General features: G+C 42.2%; 1 protein-coding gene and 8 non-coding genes across 10 annotated transcripts; 8 read left to right on the top strand and 1 right to left on the bottom strand.

Annotated features, from left to right (window-relative positions):
* Positions 1-209: 209 nt before the first annotated feature.
* On the top strand, positions 210-291 carry trnal-uag (transfer RNA leucine (anticodon UAG)). Its single transcript has one exon. It is a non-coding gene; the product is annotated as a tRNA-Leu (tRNA).
* A 300-nt stretch (positions 292-591) lies between these two features.
* trnal-uag (transfer RNA leucine (anticodon UAG)) lies at positions 592-673 on the top strand. Its single transcript has one exon. It is a non-coding gene; the product is annotated as a tRNA-Leu (tRNA).
* Positions 674-899: 226 nt separating this feature from the next.
* trnal-uag (transfer RNA leucine (anticodon UAG)) lies at positions 900-985 on the top strand. The gene has a single exon. It is a non-coding gene; the product is annotated as a tRNA-Leu (tRNA).
* A 168-nt stretch (positions 986-1153) lies between these two features.
* Positions 1154-1226, top strand: trnak-uuu (transfer RNA lysine (anticodon UUU)). Its single transcript has one exon. It is a non-coding gene; the product is annotated as a tRNA-Lys (tRNA).
* Positions 1227-1632: 406 nt separating this feature from the next.
* trnas-uga (transfer RNA serine (anticodon UGA)) lies at positions 1633-1714 on the top strand. The gene has a single exon. It is a non-coding gene; the product is annotated as a tRNA-Ser (tRNA).
* Positions 1715-2595: 881 nt separating this feature from the next.
* trnal-aag (transfer RNA leucine (anticodon AAG)) lies at positions 2596-2677 on the top strand. The gene has a single exon. It is a non-coding gene; the product is annotated as a tRNA-Leu (tRNA).
* A 168-nt stretch (positions 2678-2845) lies between these two features.
* Positions 2846-2918, top strand: trnak-uuu (transfer RNA lysine (anticodon UUU)). The gene has a single exon. It is a non-coding gene; the product is annotated as a tRNA-Lys (tRNA).
* A 405-nt stretch (positions 2919-3323) lies between these two features.
* trnas-uga (transfer RNA serine (anticodon UGA)) lies at positions 3324-3405 on the top strand. The gene has a single exon. It is a non-coding gene; the product is annotated as a tRNA-Ser (tRNA).
* An 8118-nt stretch (positions 3406-11523) lies between these two features.
* LOC130421264 (BEN domain-containing protein 5-like) lies at positions 11524-18492 on the bottom strand. Of its 2 annotated transcripts, XR_008906778.1 has the most exons (6): positions 18288-18492; positions 18042-18166; positions 13749-13873; positions 12475-12685; positions 11693-11884; positions 11524-11543 (listed from the first exon to the last, which is right to left on the bottom strand). XR_008906778.1 is itself a non-coding variant. In XM_056749061.1 (5 exons), exons 1-5 carry the CDS (start codon positions 18476-18478, stop codon positions 11748-11750), a joined length of 789 nt encoding a protein of 262 aa, XP_056605039.1. In that variant the 5' UTR covers positions 18479-18492; the 3' UTR covers positions 11607-11747. The 2 variants fall into 2 exon arrangements, 1 of the variants encoding a protein (XP_056605039.1); XM_056749061.1 differs by lacking the exon at positions 11524-11543 and having other exon boundaries at positions 11607-11884.
* Positions 18493-20763: the final 2271 nt, after the last annotated feature.

Here is a 20763-nt window from a genome sequence, read left to right as displayed (position 1 = left end):
AGCTCCCAGAGCCCGTTACCCCGTTCAAGAGTATTTGATGAACTGCAATCAACAGATGGCATCGCCTCCAGATATAGGACTGAACACCCCTGCATCAGAAAGGTGCACTGAACCCTAAGCCGACAGAACTCTGTAAGCTCTTGACTGTCTTCTAAATGTCGCAGCGGGCCTACAATGCTGGAAACCTGCGGCATGACATGCCTTTTTGAGGTAGCGTGGCCGAGCGGTCAAAGGCGCTGGATTTAGGCTCCAGTCTCTTCGGAGGCGTGGGTTCAAATCCCACCGCTGCCAGTGGGTCTTTGCTCCGCTTGGAGCGTAGTGAGTCTAGTTTTCCTCTTACCTCCAGAGCCACATTAGCTGGTTAGGGTGTGTTTGATAAGGTATGAACCAGAGCCCGTTACCCGGTTCAAGTGTATTTGATGAACTGCAATCAACAGATGGCATCGCCTCCAGATATAGGACTGAACACCCCTGCATCAGAAAGGTGCACTGAACCCTAAGCCGACAGAACTCTGTAAGCTCTTGACTGTCTTCTAAATGTCGCAGCGGGCCTACAATGCTGGAAACCTGCGGCACGACGTGCCTTTTTGAGGTAGCGTGGCCGAGCGGTCAAAGGCGCTGGATTTAGGCTCCAGTCTCTTCGGAGGCGTGGGTTCAAATCCCACCGCTGCGATGTGATTTTACAAACGTTTAAGAGCGACTCTGCAACAGAAGGCACGTGTTCTTGATATAACACAAAATTGACCGGTACAGGAGTGCTCGATGGGTTGTCGATGCAACTAGGTATATACCAATGTAGTAAACACTCAATGTAAAACAATGTGTGCATACTTTATAGCCTTTTATGTGATTTTACAAACGTTTAAGAGCGGCTCTGCAACAGATGGCACGTGTTCTTCAGCGTTCAGCGTGGCTGAGCGGTCAAAGGCGCTGGATTTAGGCTCCAGTCTCTTCGGAGGCGTGGGTTCAAATCCCACCGCTGCCAGTGGGTCTTTGCTCCTATTGGAGCGTAGTGAGTCTAGTTTTCCTCTTATCTCCCCAGCCACATTAGCTGGTTAGGGTGTGTATGATGAGGGATGAACCTGCACTCACCTGTTGTACTCAACACCCCCCCTACCCGAATGCCTACACTTAGAGCATGATGCTTTCAAGAGGCTGGATAGCTTAGTCGGTAGAGCATCAGACTTTTAATCTGAGGGTCCAGGGTTCAAGTCCCTGTTCGGGCGAGGAATTGCCACTTTGTTAGTCACCTTTACCTTGTGAGCTCTTCTGGTCCCGCCCTCTGTTGATAAAAATTAAATGAACAGTTTGCTCGTGCGTTGGAGTCGACACATTGGCTTTGAGCAGGGATTTCATCGAGCACATGCGTCAGGAATTTCGTGAGACCTCAGCAAAAGCTGCCAATCTTCTCCCTGCAGATCTAGTCACTCAGTCTTGGTGGAACAACTTTGCCGGAGGCATGTTCGCAAGCCGTGATCGTATAGTGGTTAGTACTTTGCGTTGTGGTCGCAGCAACCCCGGTTCGAATCCGGGTCACTGCAGGGGACCTAGTCTTATTGAAGTCCTGCCTTTTCCTTTTAGACATCGTCCTCTTTGCAACATGACCGAAACAAAGAGGGCTTAGAAGCTGTTGTAGTCGTGGCCGAGTGGTTAAGGCGATGGACTTGAAATCCATTGGGGTCTCCCCGTGCAGGTTCAAACCCTGCCGACTACGGCTGCTTTAGAGAAAGAGATAGAAGAAGATCAAGCCTTTATAGACTACCACGTCTTTCTTTAAGAGCGACTCTGCAACAGATGGCACGTGTTCTTCATATAACACAAATTGACCGGGACAGGGGTGCTCGATGGGTCGTCGATAAAACTAGGTATATACCAATGTAGTAAACACTCAATGTCAAACAATGTGTACATACTTTATAGCCTTTTATGTGATTTTACAAATGTTTAAGAGCGACTCTGCAACAGATGGCACGTGTTCTTGATTTAACACAAATTGACCGGTACAGGAGTGCTCGATGGGTTGTCGATGCAACTAGGTATGTAACAATGTAGTAAACACTCAATGTAAAACAATGTGTGCATACTTTATAGCCTTTTATGTGATTTTACAAATGTTTAAGAGCGACTCTGCAACAGATGGCACGTGTTCTTGATTTAACACAAATTGGCCGGTACAGGAGTGCTCGATGGGTTGTCGATGCAACTAGGTATGTAACAATGTAGTAAACATTTAATGTAAAACAATGTGTACATACTTTATAGCCTTTTATGTGATTTTACAGATGTTTTCTTTGCAGGGACCTTTAAGAAAAGCACGGCCAGATAAAAGACAAAAGATGAGCTGTCAGGGCAGTGTTTGAAACACGTCTGACTTTCACTTACCTTTCAGCTCCCAGAGCCCGTTACACGGTTCAAGTGTATTTGATGAACTGCAATCAACAGATGGCATCGCCTCCAGATATAGGACTGAACACCCCTGCATCAGAAAGGTGCACTGAACCCTATGCCGACAGAACCCTGTAAGCTCTTGACTGTCTGCTAAATGTCGCTAGGGCCTACAATGGTGGAAACCTGCGGCACATTGCGCCTTTTTGAGGTAGCGTGGCCGAGCCGTCTAAGGCGCTGGATTAAGGCTCCAGTCTCTTCGGAGGCGTGGGTTCAAATCCCACCGCTGCCAGTGGGTCTTTGCTCCGCTTGGAGCGTACTGAGTATAGTTTTCCTCTTACCTCCATAGCCACGTTAGCTGGTTAGGGTGTGTTTGATGAGGGATGAACCTGCACTCACCTGTTCTATTCAACACCCCGCCCACCCGAGCGCCTACACTTAGAACATATCGCTTTCAAGAGCCCGGATAGCTCAGTCGGCAGAGCATCAGACTTTTAATCTGAGGGTCAAGGGTTCAAGTCCCTGTTCGGGCGAGCAATTTCAACTTTGTTAGTCACCTTTACCTTGTGAGCTCTTCTGGGCCCGCCCTCTGTTGATAAAATTAAATAAACAGTTTGCTCGTGCGTTGGAGTCGACACATTGGCTTTGAGCAGGGATTTCATCGAGCACATGCGTCAGGAATTTCGTGAGACCTCAGCAAAAGCTGCCAATCTTCTCCCTGCAGATCTAGTCACTCAGTCTTGGTGGCACAACTTTGCCAGAGGCATGTTGGCAAGCCGTGATCGTATAGTGGTTAGTACTTTCCGTTGTGGTCGCAGCAACCCCGGTTCGAATCCGGGTCACGGCAGGGGACCTAGCCTTATTGAAGTCCTGCCTTTTCCTTTTAGACATCGTCCTCTTTGCAACACGACCGAAACAAAGAGGGCTTAGAAGCTGTTGTAGTCGTGGCCGAGTGGTTAAGGCGATGGACTTGAAATCCATTGGGGTCTCCCCGCGCAGGTTCAAACCCTGTCGACTACGGCTGCTTTAGAGAAAGAGATAGAAGAAGATCAAGCCTTTATAGACTACCACGTCTTTCTTTAAGAGCGACTCTGCAACAGATGGCACGTGTTCTTCATATAACACAAATTGACCGGGACCGGGACAGGGGTGCTCGATGGGTCGACGATCAAACTAGGTATGTAACAATGTAGTAAACACTCAATGTAAAACAATGTGTGCATACTTTATTGCCTTTTATGTGATTTTACAAATGTTTTCTTTGCAGGGACCTTTAATTAAAACATGGCCAGATAAAAGACCAAAGATGAGCTGTCAGGGCAGTGTTTGAAACACGTCTGACTTTCAGGCCGAGCCGTCTAAGTTGCTATGGAGATATGGAGATGGTGGTCTAGTGGGTTAAACCACTGTTCTGGTAAATCAAAGGTTGCTGGTTCGATCCCAGCAGCCACCACCTGTGTGTCCCTGAACAAGACACTTTACTCCATGTTGCTCAAGGGGGATTGTCCCTGTAATAAGTGCACTGTAAGTCGCTTTGGATTAAATCGTCTGCTAAATGTACATGTAACTTTAGGCTCCAGTCTCTGCGGAGGCGTGGGTTCAAATCCCACCGCTGCCACTGGGTCTTTGCTCCGCTCCTCATTGGGTAGCTGACTATGTCTGCGTTCTGTGATAGGCTAGTCACAGCGCCCCTCCCCTACACACATACCGATGTATTGTGTTGCTGACTGTGACTCTCCCTCAGTCACTCAGGTTCGCGCGTCCTTTTCGTTAACGTTTAGGTCTCTTGAGCTTCAGGTTTGTTTTTTATTTCGGTTAGTAGTACTTACTTATTATCCAGTAGAGTTTGATAAACGTGGGGTTTGTTCAGACGTGGTGCTTGGTAGAATGCGACTCGCGTTTCAAGGAAGCAGAGTTTTATTTTTATTTTGTAAACCGTCAGCTGGCTCTAACCAGTTTTTAATTAAAAGTTTATAAAAATAAAGCTACGTTGAGATGAAAACTTGTTCATTACATTTTACTTCATAATTGTATGGGATCCGAATTGTTTCATTATTCTGTATAAATAAACTACGATTTGCAATTAAATATAGACAATTTCACAAACATTTTTTTAAATCCACATATGCGCAAAAAGCGAACCATAAATACATGTTAGATGTTCCACAAAAATAAATGGAATTCACAAATAAATACAATGAGATTTGCAAATAAAAAATATTTACAAATGTATTTTAATTATATTTATTTGTAGATCGCCTTCTTCACGTTTGTGGATCGCTTTCTGCACATTTGTTAATCGCTTTCTGTGCATTTGTGAATCACTGCACGTATTTGTGGATCAGTGCACGCATTTGTGGATCAGTGCACGCATTTGTGGATTGCTCTCTTTCACATTTCTAACGTCAAATCGTGTGCACAATCAACAAATAGGTGGACTCCGCCCACTATCTATGCAAGCCAATCGGTTAACTTCCGCTTTTGATGTCCAATAGGCCACGTTATAACTTCAGCCAATCACGTTTTGCTATGCATTAAGATTCAGGGAGCTAACATGGCGACTAGTGGCGGTCTAAAATCTGTGTTATACTAAGAAATGATAATGGCCTCTTCTTTACATTATGTAATGATCGCTTGTGTTCATATACATTGTCCGTATTGTTACATATATGCTGTATATAAACGTTTATGACATGATAACAGCGTGCACGGACTGGAGTGGAAAATCCCGGTGACTAGGGAGTCGGTACTGATTTGGTCATCCAGCCAGCCGTTTTATTGTGTTTATGTACCAAAGGGCTAAATTCCGATTTTGGCATTCGATCAAATGTAATCTGTTACTGCATGGTTAAGCAGCTATTTCGATCCAAACACTCGGCGCGTGCCTCCTGTCAAGTTTTGCAGAGTTTGCAATGCGCACTGCAGCTGTCGGTGTACTACCAGTACAACAATTGCAGAATTAATGTGGGGGAAATCATCAGCATTTTGAATTTCTATGTCATTCATAGTTCAAAATAAAATGTAATTTATACAGTCATTTCGGTTTATCCCATTCCTGAATGATCTCTGCTGCTATCGCTACACTGTTCTGTTTACTGTCTAACTCTTTCCCATGACAAAAGATGTTGATTCTTTTACTATGATCTTGTGCAAACAATATATTCTTAAATTCAACCCCACAATTTAATGATGTAAGCCTATACAATTTGTGTTTTCCAACCTTACCATAGTAAATATTGGTATAGGCTACCACTGCAGATAATCAATTTACTCTAGTTAATAATAATGGATGTGGCAGTGCTCTCAGCGTGTTATACGATAAACGTCTCTATTTTACCTGGTGCTAAATAAATAATTATTGTTGGGTTATAATTATATATATATTGCTGCCTTTTAAATGAGATATAGGACAGCTTTAAAATACTGTTTATTTCCATTGTTTAATGGCAAATTAAAAAAACAACGGGGGCATTGAGAAAGCAAGGGTGGCAACACAACTTTTTCTTCGAAGAAAAAAGTATGAAGCAAAATATGAAACTGCCAAATAAAAATGAATTGAAGCCAATTGTACAAATTAATGAGTTCTCCATACAAATGCACAAAAGGCACTGGACATTACTGGGCATTTCAGTAAAGCCATTTTCATACAGAGATCCCCGAAAATATGCGGAAGGTGTCCCGGGATGACGGGATCGGTTGATTTTGGTTTGCAATGCCAGTGACCTGGAATTAAAAGGCAATTATTTTATTTTACTTGTTTTTGTTTAAAAAAACACAAGCATGCTCAGGTAGGCTCGAATCAGTCTGTTAACAAAAAAATGGCTCTTCCGCGCCGTGTACATCAAGAGACATACTTTTAAAGATTGCTAAACGTTCAAGTTAATTTAAGTGCTCTAGCATTGTAATTTTGTGTCGATCGATGAAGTCATTTAAAACTTGCTGCATATAGAGGCGACATAGCCTATTCTCTCTCAATTTCAGTGAACATGCTCGGGACACATACAAACTCCGAATACTACAGCGGATATTTCGGACTGCTGATCGAATCTCTGGTAGACCTCTACTGTTATCACTGCAAGAACTTTACTCATCCAGAGTTAGCGAATAAAATGGCTCGCAAGATCTCGCTAGACCCCACACACACAGGACTCTATCTCTTTGAACTGCTGCCGTCTGGTCATCACTACAGAGCACCAAAACAGCCAAACATAGGACAAGTTTCTTTCCACAGGCCATCTACCCCATAAACAGTTAAACAGTTAAATGTTCTCCCCACTGTGCAATACATATGTGCTATACTAAACTACTCACTCACACATTATTATTATACATATGTCACTGATTTAATATATAATATAGCTATCCCATTACCTTACACAATTTTTATAGCACCTAATACCTTGTATATATGGCACATGCATAAAGTATAGCATCCGGTTCTCTTTTGACATGTATTGTTTTTTAGATAGTAAACAGAGCAGTGTAGCGATAGCAGCAGAGATCATTCAGGAATGGGAAAAACCGAGATGACTGTAGAAATTACGTTTTATTTTGAATTATGAATGACATAGAAATTCACAATGCTGAGGATTCCCCTCACGTTAATTCTGCCATCGGTATACTGGTAGTACACCGACAGTTGCAAAAAAAAAAATCGGAATTTAGCCCTTTGGAACATAAACACAATAAAAAGGCTGGCTGGACGACCAAATCAGTCCCGACTCCCTAGTCACCGGGATTTTCCACTCCAGTCCGTGCACGCTGTTATCAAGTCATACACGTTTAAATACAGCATATATGTAACTGTCATGAATCTCGGTGTGAGACATGGCGTGAGAACCCAAGTGCAGGCAGACACAGACGGTATGATGTAACAACGAAGACTTTTATTATGACAAATAAACACAAAACAAAGACCCACGATGGGGGGAAAACAATACAGGGATAAATATACTTTAAACAGGGACACTGACTTACTAAAACTATTACTAACAAAACAAACACTGGAATAAACACTACACTAACACTCACTACTCACTACTCACTACTCACTACTCACTACTCACTACTCACTACTCACTACTCACTACTCACTACTCACTACTCACTACTCACTACTCACTACTCACTACTCACGGGGAAACAGGAACAAGGCACAAGGCACACGGTTAGCAAACAGGAACATCCACAAGTACAGCGACATGAATATGAACAGCGTTACAAACAGCAACATGTGCAACAAGTAATGCACGAGCAACGAGACAAAGAAACATGAGGACTCTTTATAGGGGAAACAACAGAGGATCGAAACGAGCAACAGGTGCTGGGGATTAGCACTCAGGGAAAGCTGACGAGGGACGAGATGTAGGGAACAATGACGAGACACGAGAAAGATCACTCAATCTCACACAAAACCATAGGTTATGCCATGACTCCACTCAAACAACAAGAATAAACATGACATGATAGTGGAATCATGACATGTAACAATACGGACAATGTATATGAACACAAGCGATCATTACATCGTATAAAGAAGAGGCCATTATCATTTCTTAGTATAACACAGATTTTAGACCGCCACTAGTCGCCATGTCAGCTCCCTGAATCTTAGTGCAGAGCAAAACGTGATTGGCTGAAGTTAGAACGTGGCCTATTGGACATCGATTGGCTTGCGTAGATAGTGGGCGGAGTCCACCTATTTGTGGATTGTGCGCACGATTTGACGTTAGAAATGTTTCAAAATACACAAATGCACAGAGAGCAATCCACAAATGCGCGCACTGATCCACAAATGCGTGCAGCGATTCACAAATGCACAGAAAGCGATTCACAAATGTGCAGAAAGCGATCCACAAATGTGAAGAAGGCGATCTACAAATAAATATAATTAAAATACATTTGTAAATATTTTTTATTTGCAAATCTCATTGTATTTATATGTGAATTCCATTTATTTTTGTGGAACGTCTAACATGTATTTATGGTTCGCTTTTTGTGCATATGTGGATTTAAAAAATGTTTGTGAAATTGTCTATATTTAATTGCGAATCGCAGTTTATTTATACAGAATAATGAAACAATTCTGATCCCATATGATCGCGACTTGTCGGAGCGCTTGAATATCGGCTACTTCAACTGCGAACGCAAACAAGGGGTAAGTGGCGATCTTATATACTCCAAGTGTTGGTCGATGATTGGTTATTGGTCTACACGTAGTAAGTGACGTGAGATTGAGTCTTCCCGGCAGAACTTGCGCTGAAGCTTACATATTATTTTAATCTTAGTTGAGCTACCGTCAAGCTACTGAAAAGTGTAGTATAGTTAGTTAGTAGCGTTGCTACTTTAGCTTCCCCCCCAACACCACGTCACACAAACTCGCCTTCTCATGTGGGAAAAAGAAAGGTTTAGTCACAAGATGGATTGCCTCATTAAAAAACTAACAGTACAAAAACAAACAACCCCCTCGGTACTTTTTCTCTATGTCTTTTAGAATTTGCTCTGTAAAAGACGAAAAAGAAAAAGGTTTAGCAGTGCAACAAGCTTATAAATGGGCGTTCAGCGACAATAAAACACTTGTTAGATGCTACAAATAAATCATTTAGAATAAAGTTTCAGTTTAAATTTGCTCTGTGCTTTTCTGCTTTAATTCCCATGAGTTTAAAGGTTGTTTTGTCCATCTTGCAGGTAGCCTCATTGCTTGCAAAGGCTAACCAATCTCTATATTTCATATATTGGAGCAAAATCAATAAAATCACATTAAAATTTACCCATCTTTTCTCATCTGTTTGCACGCACAAGAGGAGACGGTACACAAAACATACTCAGGTCGTACTGCCACGACCTGCAGATTGTCACGTGAGCGAGCGAATTCACAAAGAATACAATAAAACGTCACCAAATTAAAACAATATATTTATGGTTATATGAAGTATTAAAAAAATTAACAAAAGGTGTCTTGTAAATGTTAAATAAAAAACATTTATGCTTTTTAAGACTTTTTAAGGATCCTCGGGAACCCTGACAATATAAAACAGAATCCGGCTCCTGCCCAATAGTTTTTATTATATCCTCTTAAAAAGGTGATTTTTGACTGTATTAAACAAAAATACTATTGTAATATATATATATATATATATATATATATATATATATATATATATATATATATATACATATATATAAAGAAATATTGTCCTACTTTATCAGAATTTCCTACCGCATCGGAAAAATGTATTTAATCTAAACCACATCAACAAAATAAACAGGTAGGATGATTTTATATTGCAAAATAGCCAGTCAGATTGTCCTACCAGTTTAAAATAAACATACAGAATGAGTTAGCATACATACCTGATCAGATTATCCTACAGTATAAAATAAACAGATAAGATTAATTCACATTAAATTGTCCTAGCAGTAATAAATAAATATGTAGAATGATTTATCATCGAAAATACCCTATCATGTTGTCGTTGCAGTATAAAATGAACAGGTAGGACGATTTTACAGTGTAAAAAAATTACGTAATATTATGTGCGCATGTCTGGTAGGACAATCTGAAGGGTGGGATGAAATTTTAGCACACTGTTGTAATCACAGAATCATGCCAGAGCGTCTTGTATCAGAAGGGTTTATAATCTCATATGTGTTATTAATAACGACCTGGAAGAACCATGTGTTTTTAAGCGGTTAACAGGAAATTACAGACATTGGAATGTCACGAATAGCCAATCAGCATCTCTATGTAATAAGTAAAGAAAAAAGTAATGATGATTGTGGGGGTTTAACAAAGTACTGTTAATACTTTAAGGTTTGTAAAACTTACCGTCCAATTAGTTTTAGTTGGTCTAGTGATGGGAAGTTCAAGTCATTTTTGCGATTGGGATGATTGAGTCTTGTTCAGCAAAATGATCAAATCCTTTTTCGAGTCATTTCGATCATCTGTGCAGAGTTAAATTAATGTTACATGTTAATAGCCAAATTACCCCATAACGTTTGTTTATCATAGTTTAATTAGATTTATAATAAGAAATAACTTTTATTGTAGTTCGGGACAAGTTATGAGAAACTATAATTTAATTGTTTCCTGACAGCCATATAAACTCTGAAATCTGTACAAGAAACAAAAAGGATTATAGCTTAACTCTAGAGACTTCCTGCTCGAGTCATTCGTTATTTTGCCCATGTAGAATGCATTTACAGAAAACAGAAATGATCAGATCAGCAACCCAATCCACGGGTCTGAGTCGTTCTGTGCAGACTGCCGCAAACAGAAATGATTAGTTAATCTCCCGAGTATTCGGGTTTGAGTTGTTTGTTATTTTGTCACGTGAAATGACAGATGAGTGTTTAATGTATAACATACAAAAATAACATATTTCCTGAATTCCCTTACAAATAGTCATGCAAATTTTAACTCTTGCTTTTGATGCATTTCTGTAAAGTTATGTATTTATAATTAATTAACAATTTTGAGTCACTCAGGTATGCAATAAAGGTTTACAGGTTGTTGTTTTTTTATTAAAAAGTCTTGTGCAGTTAGCAAGGTATATAAAAAAGGCTACTGAAATCATTTAAATATGCAATTATAAAATAAGAGATCACTTGTGTAATATATGCATTAGACGTAAACACTGACTTTACTATTCAATTCAATTTTCAATTCAAGTTTATTTATATAGCGCTTTTCACAATGTGTATTGTTTCAAAGCAGCTTTACAGGGGCAAACAGGAAAAACACAGCACAGTGCATGGTATTTATACAACGAGTAAGTAAATAATATCGTATTTCTAAATAAATAAATAAACGAATGAATGCACTTTACTAGTGTTTCTTATGTTAATATTTTAACAGAACAGTTCTTATGCAAAATAGTTACCCTGCTGAAAAAAACAGCTAAAACCAGCCTTAAGCTGGTTGGCTGGTTTTAGCTGGTCTCCCAGCCTGGTCATAGCTGGTTAAGCAAGCTGGTTTTAGAGGGGTTTTGGACACATTTTTTTAGCTGGGCAGGCTGGTCTTAGCTGGTCAGGCTGGTCTTAGCTGGTCATAGCAGGTCAGGCTGGTCTTAGCAGGTCAGGCGACTGTTGGACAGACTGGCCACAGCTAACCACACTTATTTGCTGTTATTGGTTGGGCAAAATCCGTACAAGTGGGTCTAATTCAATAAAAATAACTACACACTGATCTGATTGACAGTCTGATATGTTTATTTTTTTCACAGAGGACAAATGGTATTTAAATGTATTACAAAAACTGAAGACTTAAAACTAAAGACTTAGAAAACCATTCCAACTAGAATCATACCTGGAAAATTATTGTCAAGTCATTAATTCCTATTTTATTTGTGCTTCAACAGCTTTCACACTTTTTCATTTCTTTGTTCTTTTTTTATAATGTCTTGAATTTTCTGGGATATGTAATAACCAACTCGATTCTCCCTCTTCTCTCTCTCATTTTTTTCGGGCTCCTTTGTTCTGAGCCAGTCACTGAAACAGACTTGAAAGTAAAAAGAGAAATAATTAATTTCATTGATTGGTGAACTTTAGACTACAGTAATCTAGAACTGTCATTTTTAACCGTGGTCCTCCTGCCCCCTACCCAGAATGTTTTTGATGTCTTTCTAGGCGCTTTATATAGGGATACATCTAAAACATTTTGTCAGGGGGGACCAAGGACTAGGGTTGTTGGTATTGGTAAATGCAATGGTAAATTAAAAAAATGCAGAAACCACAAAGACGTCAGAAATTACTAAGCAAATGTGTTTCAATCTCACATTATTCACAATAACAGTTTTTACAAAATAAAGAAAAAGCCTCCGTTGAGAGTAAAAACTTTTATTGAATTAAGGGGTTTTATCGACATTTGTCGTTTCCATCACTTGTTTCAGATGTGAAACTTCACAAAGCCCATGAAACAATGGTGAGGGAAACCCAGCTAGTGATTTGACCAATAAGTGATGATTTTAAATGGATGCATATAAATGAGGTTATCCAAACATTAATTATAATATAAAAAACATAATATGAAGTTATTGTGTAACAATTGACGATGGTTTCATATTTAAATGTGCATACTGCATAGAGTACCTCTCAAAACTTGCAGCTTGGATGGGGTCAGGGGAGGCTTCACAGGATTTTTATTCGTGGGACACTCGTTTCCAGACACACTTTTGTTTTTTAAAGTTGCTGTCCCCCATAGTGCCACAGCCATCTCTTTGACGAAGAGAGAATCTTTGGCAGAGGAACGAATTTTCTTCCACACCTCCTCTCTAAGCCAAACATTTTCTCCTACGTGGATCTTAAACAAAGAAAATGGTAAAAAAAGACAGACATTTAGGGGTAAATATTTCTTTAAGAGTAGTATAAAGTTACAAAAATGTAAAACGAACATGGACAATATTTTTCATCTGAAAGTGGAATTTTTTTGAGGCTCTAGTTATTTCACCTTTTAAACCATTAGCAAATGTCCAAGGAGATATACTGTATGACACAGTCTATAAAAAACAAGTCATTCATGATCATAATGTAAATAACATTCTGTCAAGATATCATCTTGGTATCTTTAATATTGAACAAGATATTTCTGAGTCCCAGACTAAAATGAATGTTTCACCTGTCTTAAGTGAATGTAACTTGTCCAGAAATATCATAAAATATATCAGTGCCATTGTTTTGTCTCCAGATGCTTACCAGTAATGTATACTTCTTAGGCCTTTTTATAAAAGCGACATAAATAACTTAATTCAACTCAGGCATACTGTAAAACTGGGCCAAGGGGGTCCCATCTTGGAAATAGGGTTAATAAAAGTGTCCGTGCCATGAGCACGCTAGGCTCTTTAATTCTTCATCTTTACATATAATGCCAATAAATACACCTGCTGTGGTTTGAAACTTCCCTGGTTGTCTGAGTCGTATACATACAGTCTATTTATATGAGTGTGATTAAAAAAAATCTATTAAAATTAAATGCTTTAAAACTACTTTTATAATGCATTAAAATCACGTCAGTACAGTTTTTAGACCTTTTAGCATGTATTGTTTTGTTCATCTGTCAAAAAACGACTCTACTGTATGTCTCTTCTTTCACCGCCTGTGTAAGGTGTTGACATGCTTTTAAATTAACGATGAACTGTGATTTACTTACTTTTTAGTTAGTTAAAATATTACTTTTCTTGAGTACCACAATGAAAAAAATGTTGCCGTTTTTATTTCCAGCTCTTCCTTTAAATAAGCAGTGTAGCAAAAATTAAATTTTAAGACAGTGAAAAATGTAAAATCAAATTATGATTTTTTTTCCGTAAGTGTATAAAAAATGTAACTGGGAAGAAGTGAAGTAAAAAAGAGATGCAGTGAAAATGTACCTTGCCATTTTTTCTTTCATAAATTTCCCCGCTAGTATTTGGCAGCTTATCAGATGTTTGCCGTTCAGGAGTACCCTTTTCGGGTAGGGATGAGGAGGTTTCGCTGACTTCAAAAAATGAGGAATCTGAAAACAATGATAACACAGACAAATTAATTTAAGCCTTCAAATGCAATGTCCTATTTTTGATCAATACAATACAATTACTATTTGATGAAAAGTCAGTTCTTAGAGCCTGACAACAGAGGTTGTCAGGAATCTCCGAGGAGACAAGGCAGGAGAACCCAAGTGCAGGCAGACAAGGTGGTACAGGGGTTTGAACACGAATTTATTTATAATTAACAAGACAAAAACAGGCAAAACAAAAACCCTCAGTGGGGAAAACAGGATAAACAATATTTAACAAGCACAAGAACACTGACTAACTAAACTAAAAGAAAACAAACACTCAGAACTTCAAAAACTAAACTAGACTTACTACACACGGGAAACAGGAAACAGGAACAACAGCTTAACATGGACAGGCAATAGAACAGGTATCAAACGCACAGCACAAATACAATGCAGGGCAAACGCAATGAACCGCACAAGACAATGAAACAAGAGGACTCTTATAGGGAGACAATGACAGGACAATTAATAGGGGACAGGTGAAACAGATGAAACACTAAGGGGAAGCTAATGACACGAAATGGCGGGAAACACAGACGAGACTCGGGGAGAGTATGGAAGCCCAAAAGGTCCAAAATCTCTCTCCCCACATGAAACAGGGAATTCTGTTTTGGTTCTGCCTCAAGACCAAGAATTAGCCAGACAAGATAGGCAGAACCGTGACAGAACCCCCGCCTTAAGGAGCGACATCCTGACGCTCCTCAAGGAGACTCACGGGACAAGACAGACTGAGACATAGACAAGACTAAACAAAACATGGAAAACAAAATCAGTGGCAGACAGGCAAGAATCAATAGGGGATTAGGGTGACTTAATAAAAATAACAAACAAGGGAGGGGGGGTGGGGGCAAACAAGAAGACATGGGAAGTCCAAAAGGGGGAGGGCTGGGTGGGAAAGTTCCAGCCCTTGGGGACGCGCCAGGGCGCGGAGCCCCAGGAGGCTTGACAGGGGTAGTCCTGGGGGGAACCGTCCTAGTCCCCTGCAGGACTGGAGGACTGGACCACGGCTGGAATGCCGGGCTGGACCAGGGTCTGAAGATCAGCCTGACAGGGTTGGACGGCGGCTGGGCAGCCGGACTTGACGGCGGCTGGGCAGCCGGACTTGACGGCGGCTGGGCAGCCGGACTTGACGGCGGCTGGGCAGCCGGACTTGACGGCGGCTGGGCAGCCGGACTTGACGGCGGCTGGGCAGCCGGACTTGACGGCGGCTGGGCAGCCGGACTTGACGGCGGCTGGGCAGCCGGACTTGACGGCGGCTGGGCAGCCGGACTTGACGGCGGCTGGGCAGCCGGACTTGACGGCGGCTGGGCAGCCGGACTTGACGGCGGCTGGGCAGCCGGACTTGACGGCGGCTGGGCAGCCGGACTTGACGGCGGCTGGGCAGCGCTCTCTGACGGCGGCTGGGCAGCGCTCTCTGACGGCGGCTGGGCAGCGCTCTCTGACGGCGGCTGGGCAGCGCTCTCTGACGGCGGCTGGGCAGCGCTCTCTGACGGCGGCTGGGCAGCGCTCTCTGACGGCGGCTGGGCAGCGCTCTCTGACGGCGGCTGGGCAGCGCTCTCTGACGGCGGCTGGGCAGCGCTCTCTGACGGCGGCTGGGCAGCGCTCTCTGACGGCGGCTGGGCAGCGCTCTCTGACGGCGGCTGGGCAGCGCTCTCTGACGGCGGCTGGGCAGCGCTCTCTGACGGCGGCTGGGCAGCGCTCTCTGACGGCGGCTGGGCAGCGCTCTCTGACGGCGGCTGGGCAGCGCTCTCTGACGGCGGCTGGGCAGCGCTCTCTGACGGCGGCTGGGCAGCGCTCTCTGACGGCGGCTGGGCAGCGCTCTCTGACGGCGGCTGGGCAGCGCTCTCTGACGGCGGCTGGGCAGCGCTCTCTGACGGCGGCTGGGCAGCGCTCTCTGACGGCGGCTGGGCGGCCGGACTTGACGGCGGGCTTGGTTCCGGCTCCTGGAACGGGCTAGGTTCCGGCTCCTGGAACGGGCTTAGTTCCGGCTCCTGGAACGGGCTTAGTTCCGGCTCCTGGAACGGGCTTAGTTCCGGCTCCTGGAACGGGCTTAGTTCCGGCTCCTGGAACGGGCTTAGTTCCGGCTCCTGGAACGGATCCGCGGCCGGAACGGCCGCTCGGACAGTCGCCTCCCCACGGCGCCCCCCCAAAAAATATTTGGGACTGGGTAGCACCGGACTGGGTAGCACCGGACTGGGTAGCACCGGACTGGGTAGCACCGGACTGGGTAGCACCGGACTGGGTAGCACCGGACTGGGTAGCACCGGACTGGGTAGCACCGGACTGGGTAGCACCGGACTGGGTAGCACCGGACTGGGTAGCACCGGACTGGGTAGCACCGGACTGGGTAGCACCGGACTGGGTAGCACCGGACTGGGTAGCACCGGACTGGGTAGCACCGGACTGGGTAGCACCGGACTGGGTAGCACCGGACTGGGTAGCACCGGACTGGGTAGCACCGGACTGGGTAGCACCGGACTGGGTAGCACCGGACTGGGTAGCACCGGACTGGGTAGCACCGGACTGGGTAGCACCGGACTGGGTAGCACCGGACTGGGTAGCACCGGACTGGGTAGCACCGGACTGGGTAGCACCGGACTGGGTAGCTCCGGACTGGGTAGCTCCGGACTGGGTAGCTCCGGACTGGGTAGCTCCGGACTGGGTAGCTCCGGACTGGGTAGCTCCGGACTGGGTAGCTCCGGACTGGGTAGCTCCGGACTGGGTAGCTCCGGACTGGGTAGTTTCTTTCTCCTCCGCCGGCCAGTGGGACTGGCCGACGGTAGAGTGGCCGCAGGAGGTGCTGCGGATGAGGGTGCCGAGCTCCCCAGGGTAAGGGCGGCCAGGGCGCGGTCCTCCGGGACGGTAGCCACGGGGGCGGACACCCAGTCTGGCACTAATGGCCAGGGATCATCCCGGTTGACCACATACCTGATCATGTCGCCCATCCACAGGGAGCTCAACATCCTCATCTCAGACCGCCGGAGAGGCTCGGTGAGGCAGCAGTTAAAAATAACCTTGAGCTCTGCCTCACCGAACTCAGTCTCCCTAGCTGCAGCCAGGAACTCCCGAGCGAACTGCCTGATCCCGCGATCCCCCTGCTTAAAACCCAACAGGAGTCGGGCCTGGTGGGACCGCAAGGAATCGTCCGCGGTTGCCTGCTGGGTTCTGTTGTGGCGGTTCATTCTGTCAGGAATCTCCGAGGAGACAAGGCAGGAGAACCCAAGTGCAGGCAGACAAGGTGGTACAGGGGTTTGAACACGAATTTATTTATAATTAACAAGACAAAAACAGGCAAAACAAAAACCCTCAGTGGGGAAAACAGGATAAACAATATTTAACAAGCACAAGAACACTGACTAACTAAACTAAAAGAAAACAAACACTCAGAACTTCAAAAACTAAACTAGACTTACTACACACGGGAAACAGGAAACAGGAACAACAGCTTAACATGGACAGGCAATAGAACAGGTATCAAACGCACAGCACAAATACAATGCAGGGCAAACGCAATGAACCGCACAAGACAATGAAACAAGAGGACTCTTATAGGGAGACAATGACAGGACAATTAATAGGGGACAGGTGAAACAGATGAAACACTAAGGGGAAGCTAATGACACGAAATGGCGGGAAACACAGACGAGACTCGGGGAGAGTATGGAAGCCCAAAAGGTCCAAAATCTCTCTCCCCACATGAAACAGGGAATTCTGTTTTGGTTCTGCCTCAAGACCAAGAATTAGCCAGACAAGATAGGCAGAACCGTGACAGAGGTAGGTGCAATATTTTTTTCAAGGGTTTGGGACATATTGGGCCCTTTGAAACGCTCAAACTCTTAAAAATGGGCACAAACTTCAGAGACTTTAGCCATAAGGCTAGGGCAAAGACAGGTTTTTAAAATGTCAAATGATATGGCCAAGTAGATGCAAAACAATTCGTTCATGGCAAAAAAGCAAGAAGTGTCTCATATATACAGCAAATACTGAGTGATTTGGATCAAACTTGAGTGCCGGTTTCTAAGAGCCACCATGTTGCGGTGTTGCTGTGGTGCTCAGGCCCATGCTGCAAGCAATTCTATTCTTTAATTGATTATCACTGATTATCAAACTCTGTATCTTTTACCATGTGTTTTTGAGAAGGCCCTTTGAAGAACTTCATTGATGTTCTGCTGCAGTGTAACATTAAGTTGTCTGTATGTAGTCAGCTCTGCGACAAGGTCCTTGTTGATCTTTTCTAATTCTGCATGTCTTTAATGATGTAGAGAACAAGAAAGAGAAGTTCATAATTTTCTGCTATTACTTCATTACATTTCATATTTACAAGACAGTTGTGTTTTGTGAACACGGAAGACTTTTTAGAAGCTTTTACCTTTTTTTACACTCCATCAGCTCTTCTTGTAGCTGATGTTTTTGTTTCTTTTGGAAGCGGTATTTTTTGTCTAAGTCCTCGTGTATTTTTTTAGGTACCACTGCTCCATCATCACTGTCTTCACTGTCAGAAAAATCCTCTTTCCTTTTATTTGAATTGTTTTCAAACAGTGGGTTCTCCTTCCTTCTCATCTTACTTTCTTCAAGAATTTTCAAAAGGCTTTTTTTTTTCCGCAGCCTCAACTGATTTTAGGGTTTTCTGTAAAGTAATACCATTATCATTCATGTGAATATGACAAAGAATCCATTAATCATAAAATGTATAATTAAAAACAATCTTGTATATTATGTTTGAAGATAACAGAAGGAACTCATGGTCTTTGTCAAATAGCTTTCATTGCATGGAAATAATGGTGACTGAAAGAAAGTCAGGATGCTGCAAATCATTTTGATAGAAACAGTTTAGAGGTTTACCCAAGAGTGAAAATTCTGTCATGATTTACTCACCCTAAGACCTACATTTCTTTGTTCTGATAAACACATGGACGATATTTCCAAATATCTCCATTTGTGTTTATCAGAACAAATAAATGTATACAGGTTTGGAACAATCTGAGGGCGAGTAAATGATGACAGAATTTTCATTTTTGAAATGATTCGCAAAGACTACTAAGTGAGTTGGATTCAGAAGGAATCACATTAAAAACGATCGAACAGTCAATCATCTGGGAATCTGATCTCAAAAGACCTGGAGTCGATGAGCCCAAGCCGTGAAAGCATCCAATTCAAATTGGTAAATCGGTATTAACAACTTTTTTTTGAACTATAATTCAACCCTGTCAAGTGAAGCAAAAGCACAGTTATATGAACTTCTCATTTTTTTATACAAAAATTGTAATTCTATTTTTTTTGTCTTGCAGTTAACTGCTGATCATAAACTCGTCAATCTACAGTGCCTACAAAATCTTTAAACCAACGGTTCTTTTAAGAGCCATCTCTTCTCTTGCCTAACCCCTACTCACTCTCTCTCTCTCTCTCTCTCTCGCTCTCTCTCTCGCTCTCTCTCGCTCTCTTTCAGACACACACACATTTTAGTCATACACAAGCATGGCACCTGGATCCACAACATGCCAGTGTAGTGTTTGCATTACTAATATTGGCAGTGCCTCCAAATCATGCAAACATAGTGGCACAAAAGTAGAGCAGAAGCAGAACTTGACAGCCCAAAAAATTAAATTTGATGAGCAATTGGCAAACAAAATAAAAAAAGATGGCAATATGTGCAAAATTATGAATTCGGTGGACTTGCTTGTAAGTAAATGTAGTGAAATATATTCTGAACAAGTATTTGAATTATTTGGATTTTAGATGGGAAATACAATCGTGGATTTTCAGAAGACACATTTTTTTTTTCTATATTTTCAGCTCCATAAATTGGAAATTCTGGGTGTCTCTCCAGTTCTCTGTATAACTATGCAGAGAGGCCAGCACAGCTCTACAAAAATGTTTGTAAAGAACTCCTTCATTCAGAACCATCCCTCCCTACCAGTCATGCAGAGACTTTATGAAGCCATTGTAGGAGGTATTTATTTGCATATTTTACTGTTTATTTTACATGGTCAACATATTTTGGTTATGATGTCATAATCTGAATGTTGAGGAAAACACACACATCAAGGATCAGCATATTAAACTCAACAATGGTGACAATCAGCAGGATGAAAACGTCACGCTTTAATGCATGCTGGGTAACATCATAGTTCTAAATGTATTCATGCCACCCAGCATGCATTGCAGCATGAAGCTTCTCAATTTATTCTTACCATTATCGAGGCTCATACACATGAGTTTTGATGTATTTGTGTCTTAATTATAAATTGTTGCAATGTTTATGCGCATATTTTATTTTGAAGATCTTTATACTATCTGATAGTCTCACAACAGCTGAATCTCACTTTCTAGTATCACACATTTTATGGCACAACACTGTTCTCATCAACATTTAGCCATGATTATACTATCATCAGATAATTTTTTGGCATTACTCAATATAATAAATGTGCTATATACAGTAAGTACACAGTTACAGCAGCCAGAGGAAGAGAAGTCATACACTGTATAGTCAAGAGCTCAACTAAAGCAAGCAATGATCAACATAATGGTGACTTCCAAAGAAAAATAAGCCACATCTAATCCTCTAAAGTAAGATCACAGTTTGAGCCCCATATGGAAAAGAAACAGAAAAAAACTTTTAAGAATTTCCTATTGCCTACAATAGTAAATGTTTATGTTTTATATGCATTATATGTGTTATGAGAGTTATATGTCTCATATTATGATTTACTCATGAAAGTGGCCACTTTCGCATTTTTCTCATACAACGTAATTATATGAATTAAGTATGAATCAAACAAACAATATATATGCTGTTTATAAGGACAGTACATGGCACAAGTATGTTTTTCGTTTATATTTTG

Source organism: Triplophysa dalaica, chromosome 5, assembly GCF_015846415.1.
Source record: "Triplophysa dalaica isolate WHDGS20190420 chromosome 5, ASM1584641v1, whole genome shotgun sequence".
NCBI classification, from domain to species: Eukaryota; Metazoa; Chordata; class Actinopteri; order Cypriniformes; family Nemacheilidae; genus Triplophysa; species Triplophysa dalaica.
This window is presented reverse-complemented; position numbering and strand designations above follow the sequence as displayed.

Coding starts and splice junctions, on each gene's coding strand:
- LOC130421264 (XM_056749061.1), bottom strand. CDS start 18,478: ATGAGAAGGAAGGAGAACCCACTGTTTGAAAACAATTCAAATAAAAGG. Junction 18,167..18,287: donor CTGATGGAGTGTAAAAAAAG/GTAAAAGCTTCT, acceptor ACATCATTAAAG/ACATGCAGAATTAGAAAAGA. Junction 13,874..18,041: donor GGCCTTCTCAAAAACACATG/GTAAAAGATACA, acceptor CATTGTTTTCAG/ATTCCTCATTTTTTGAAGTC.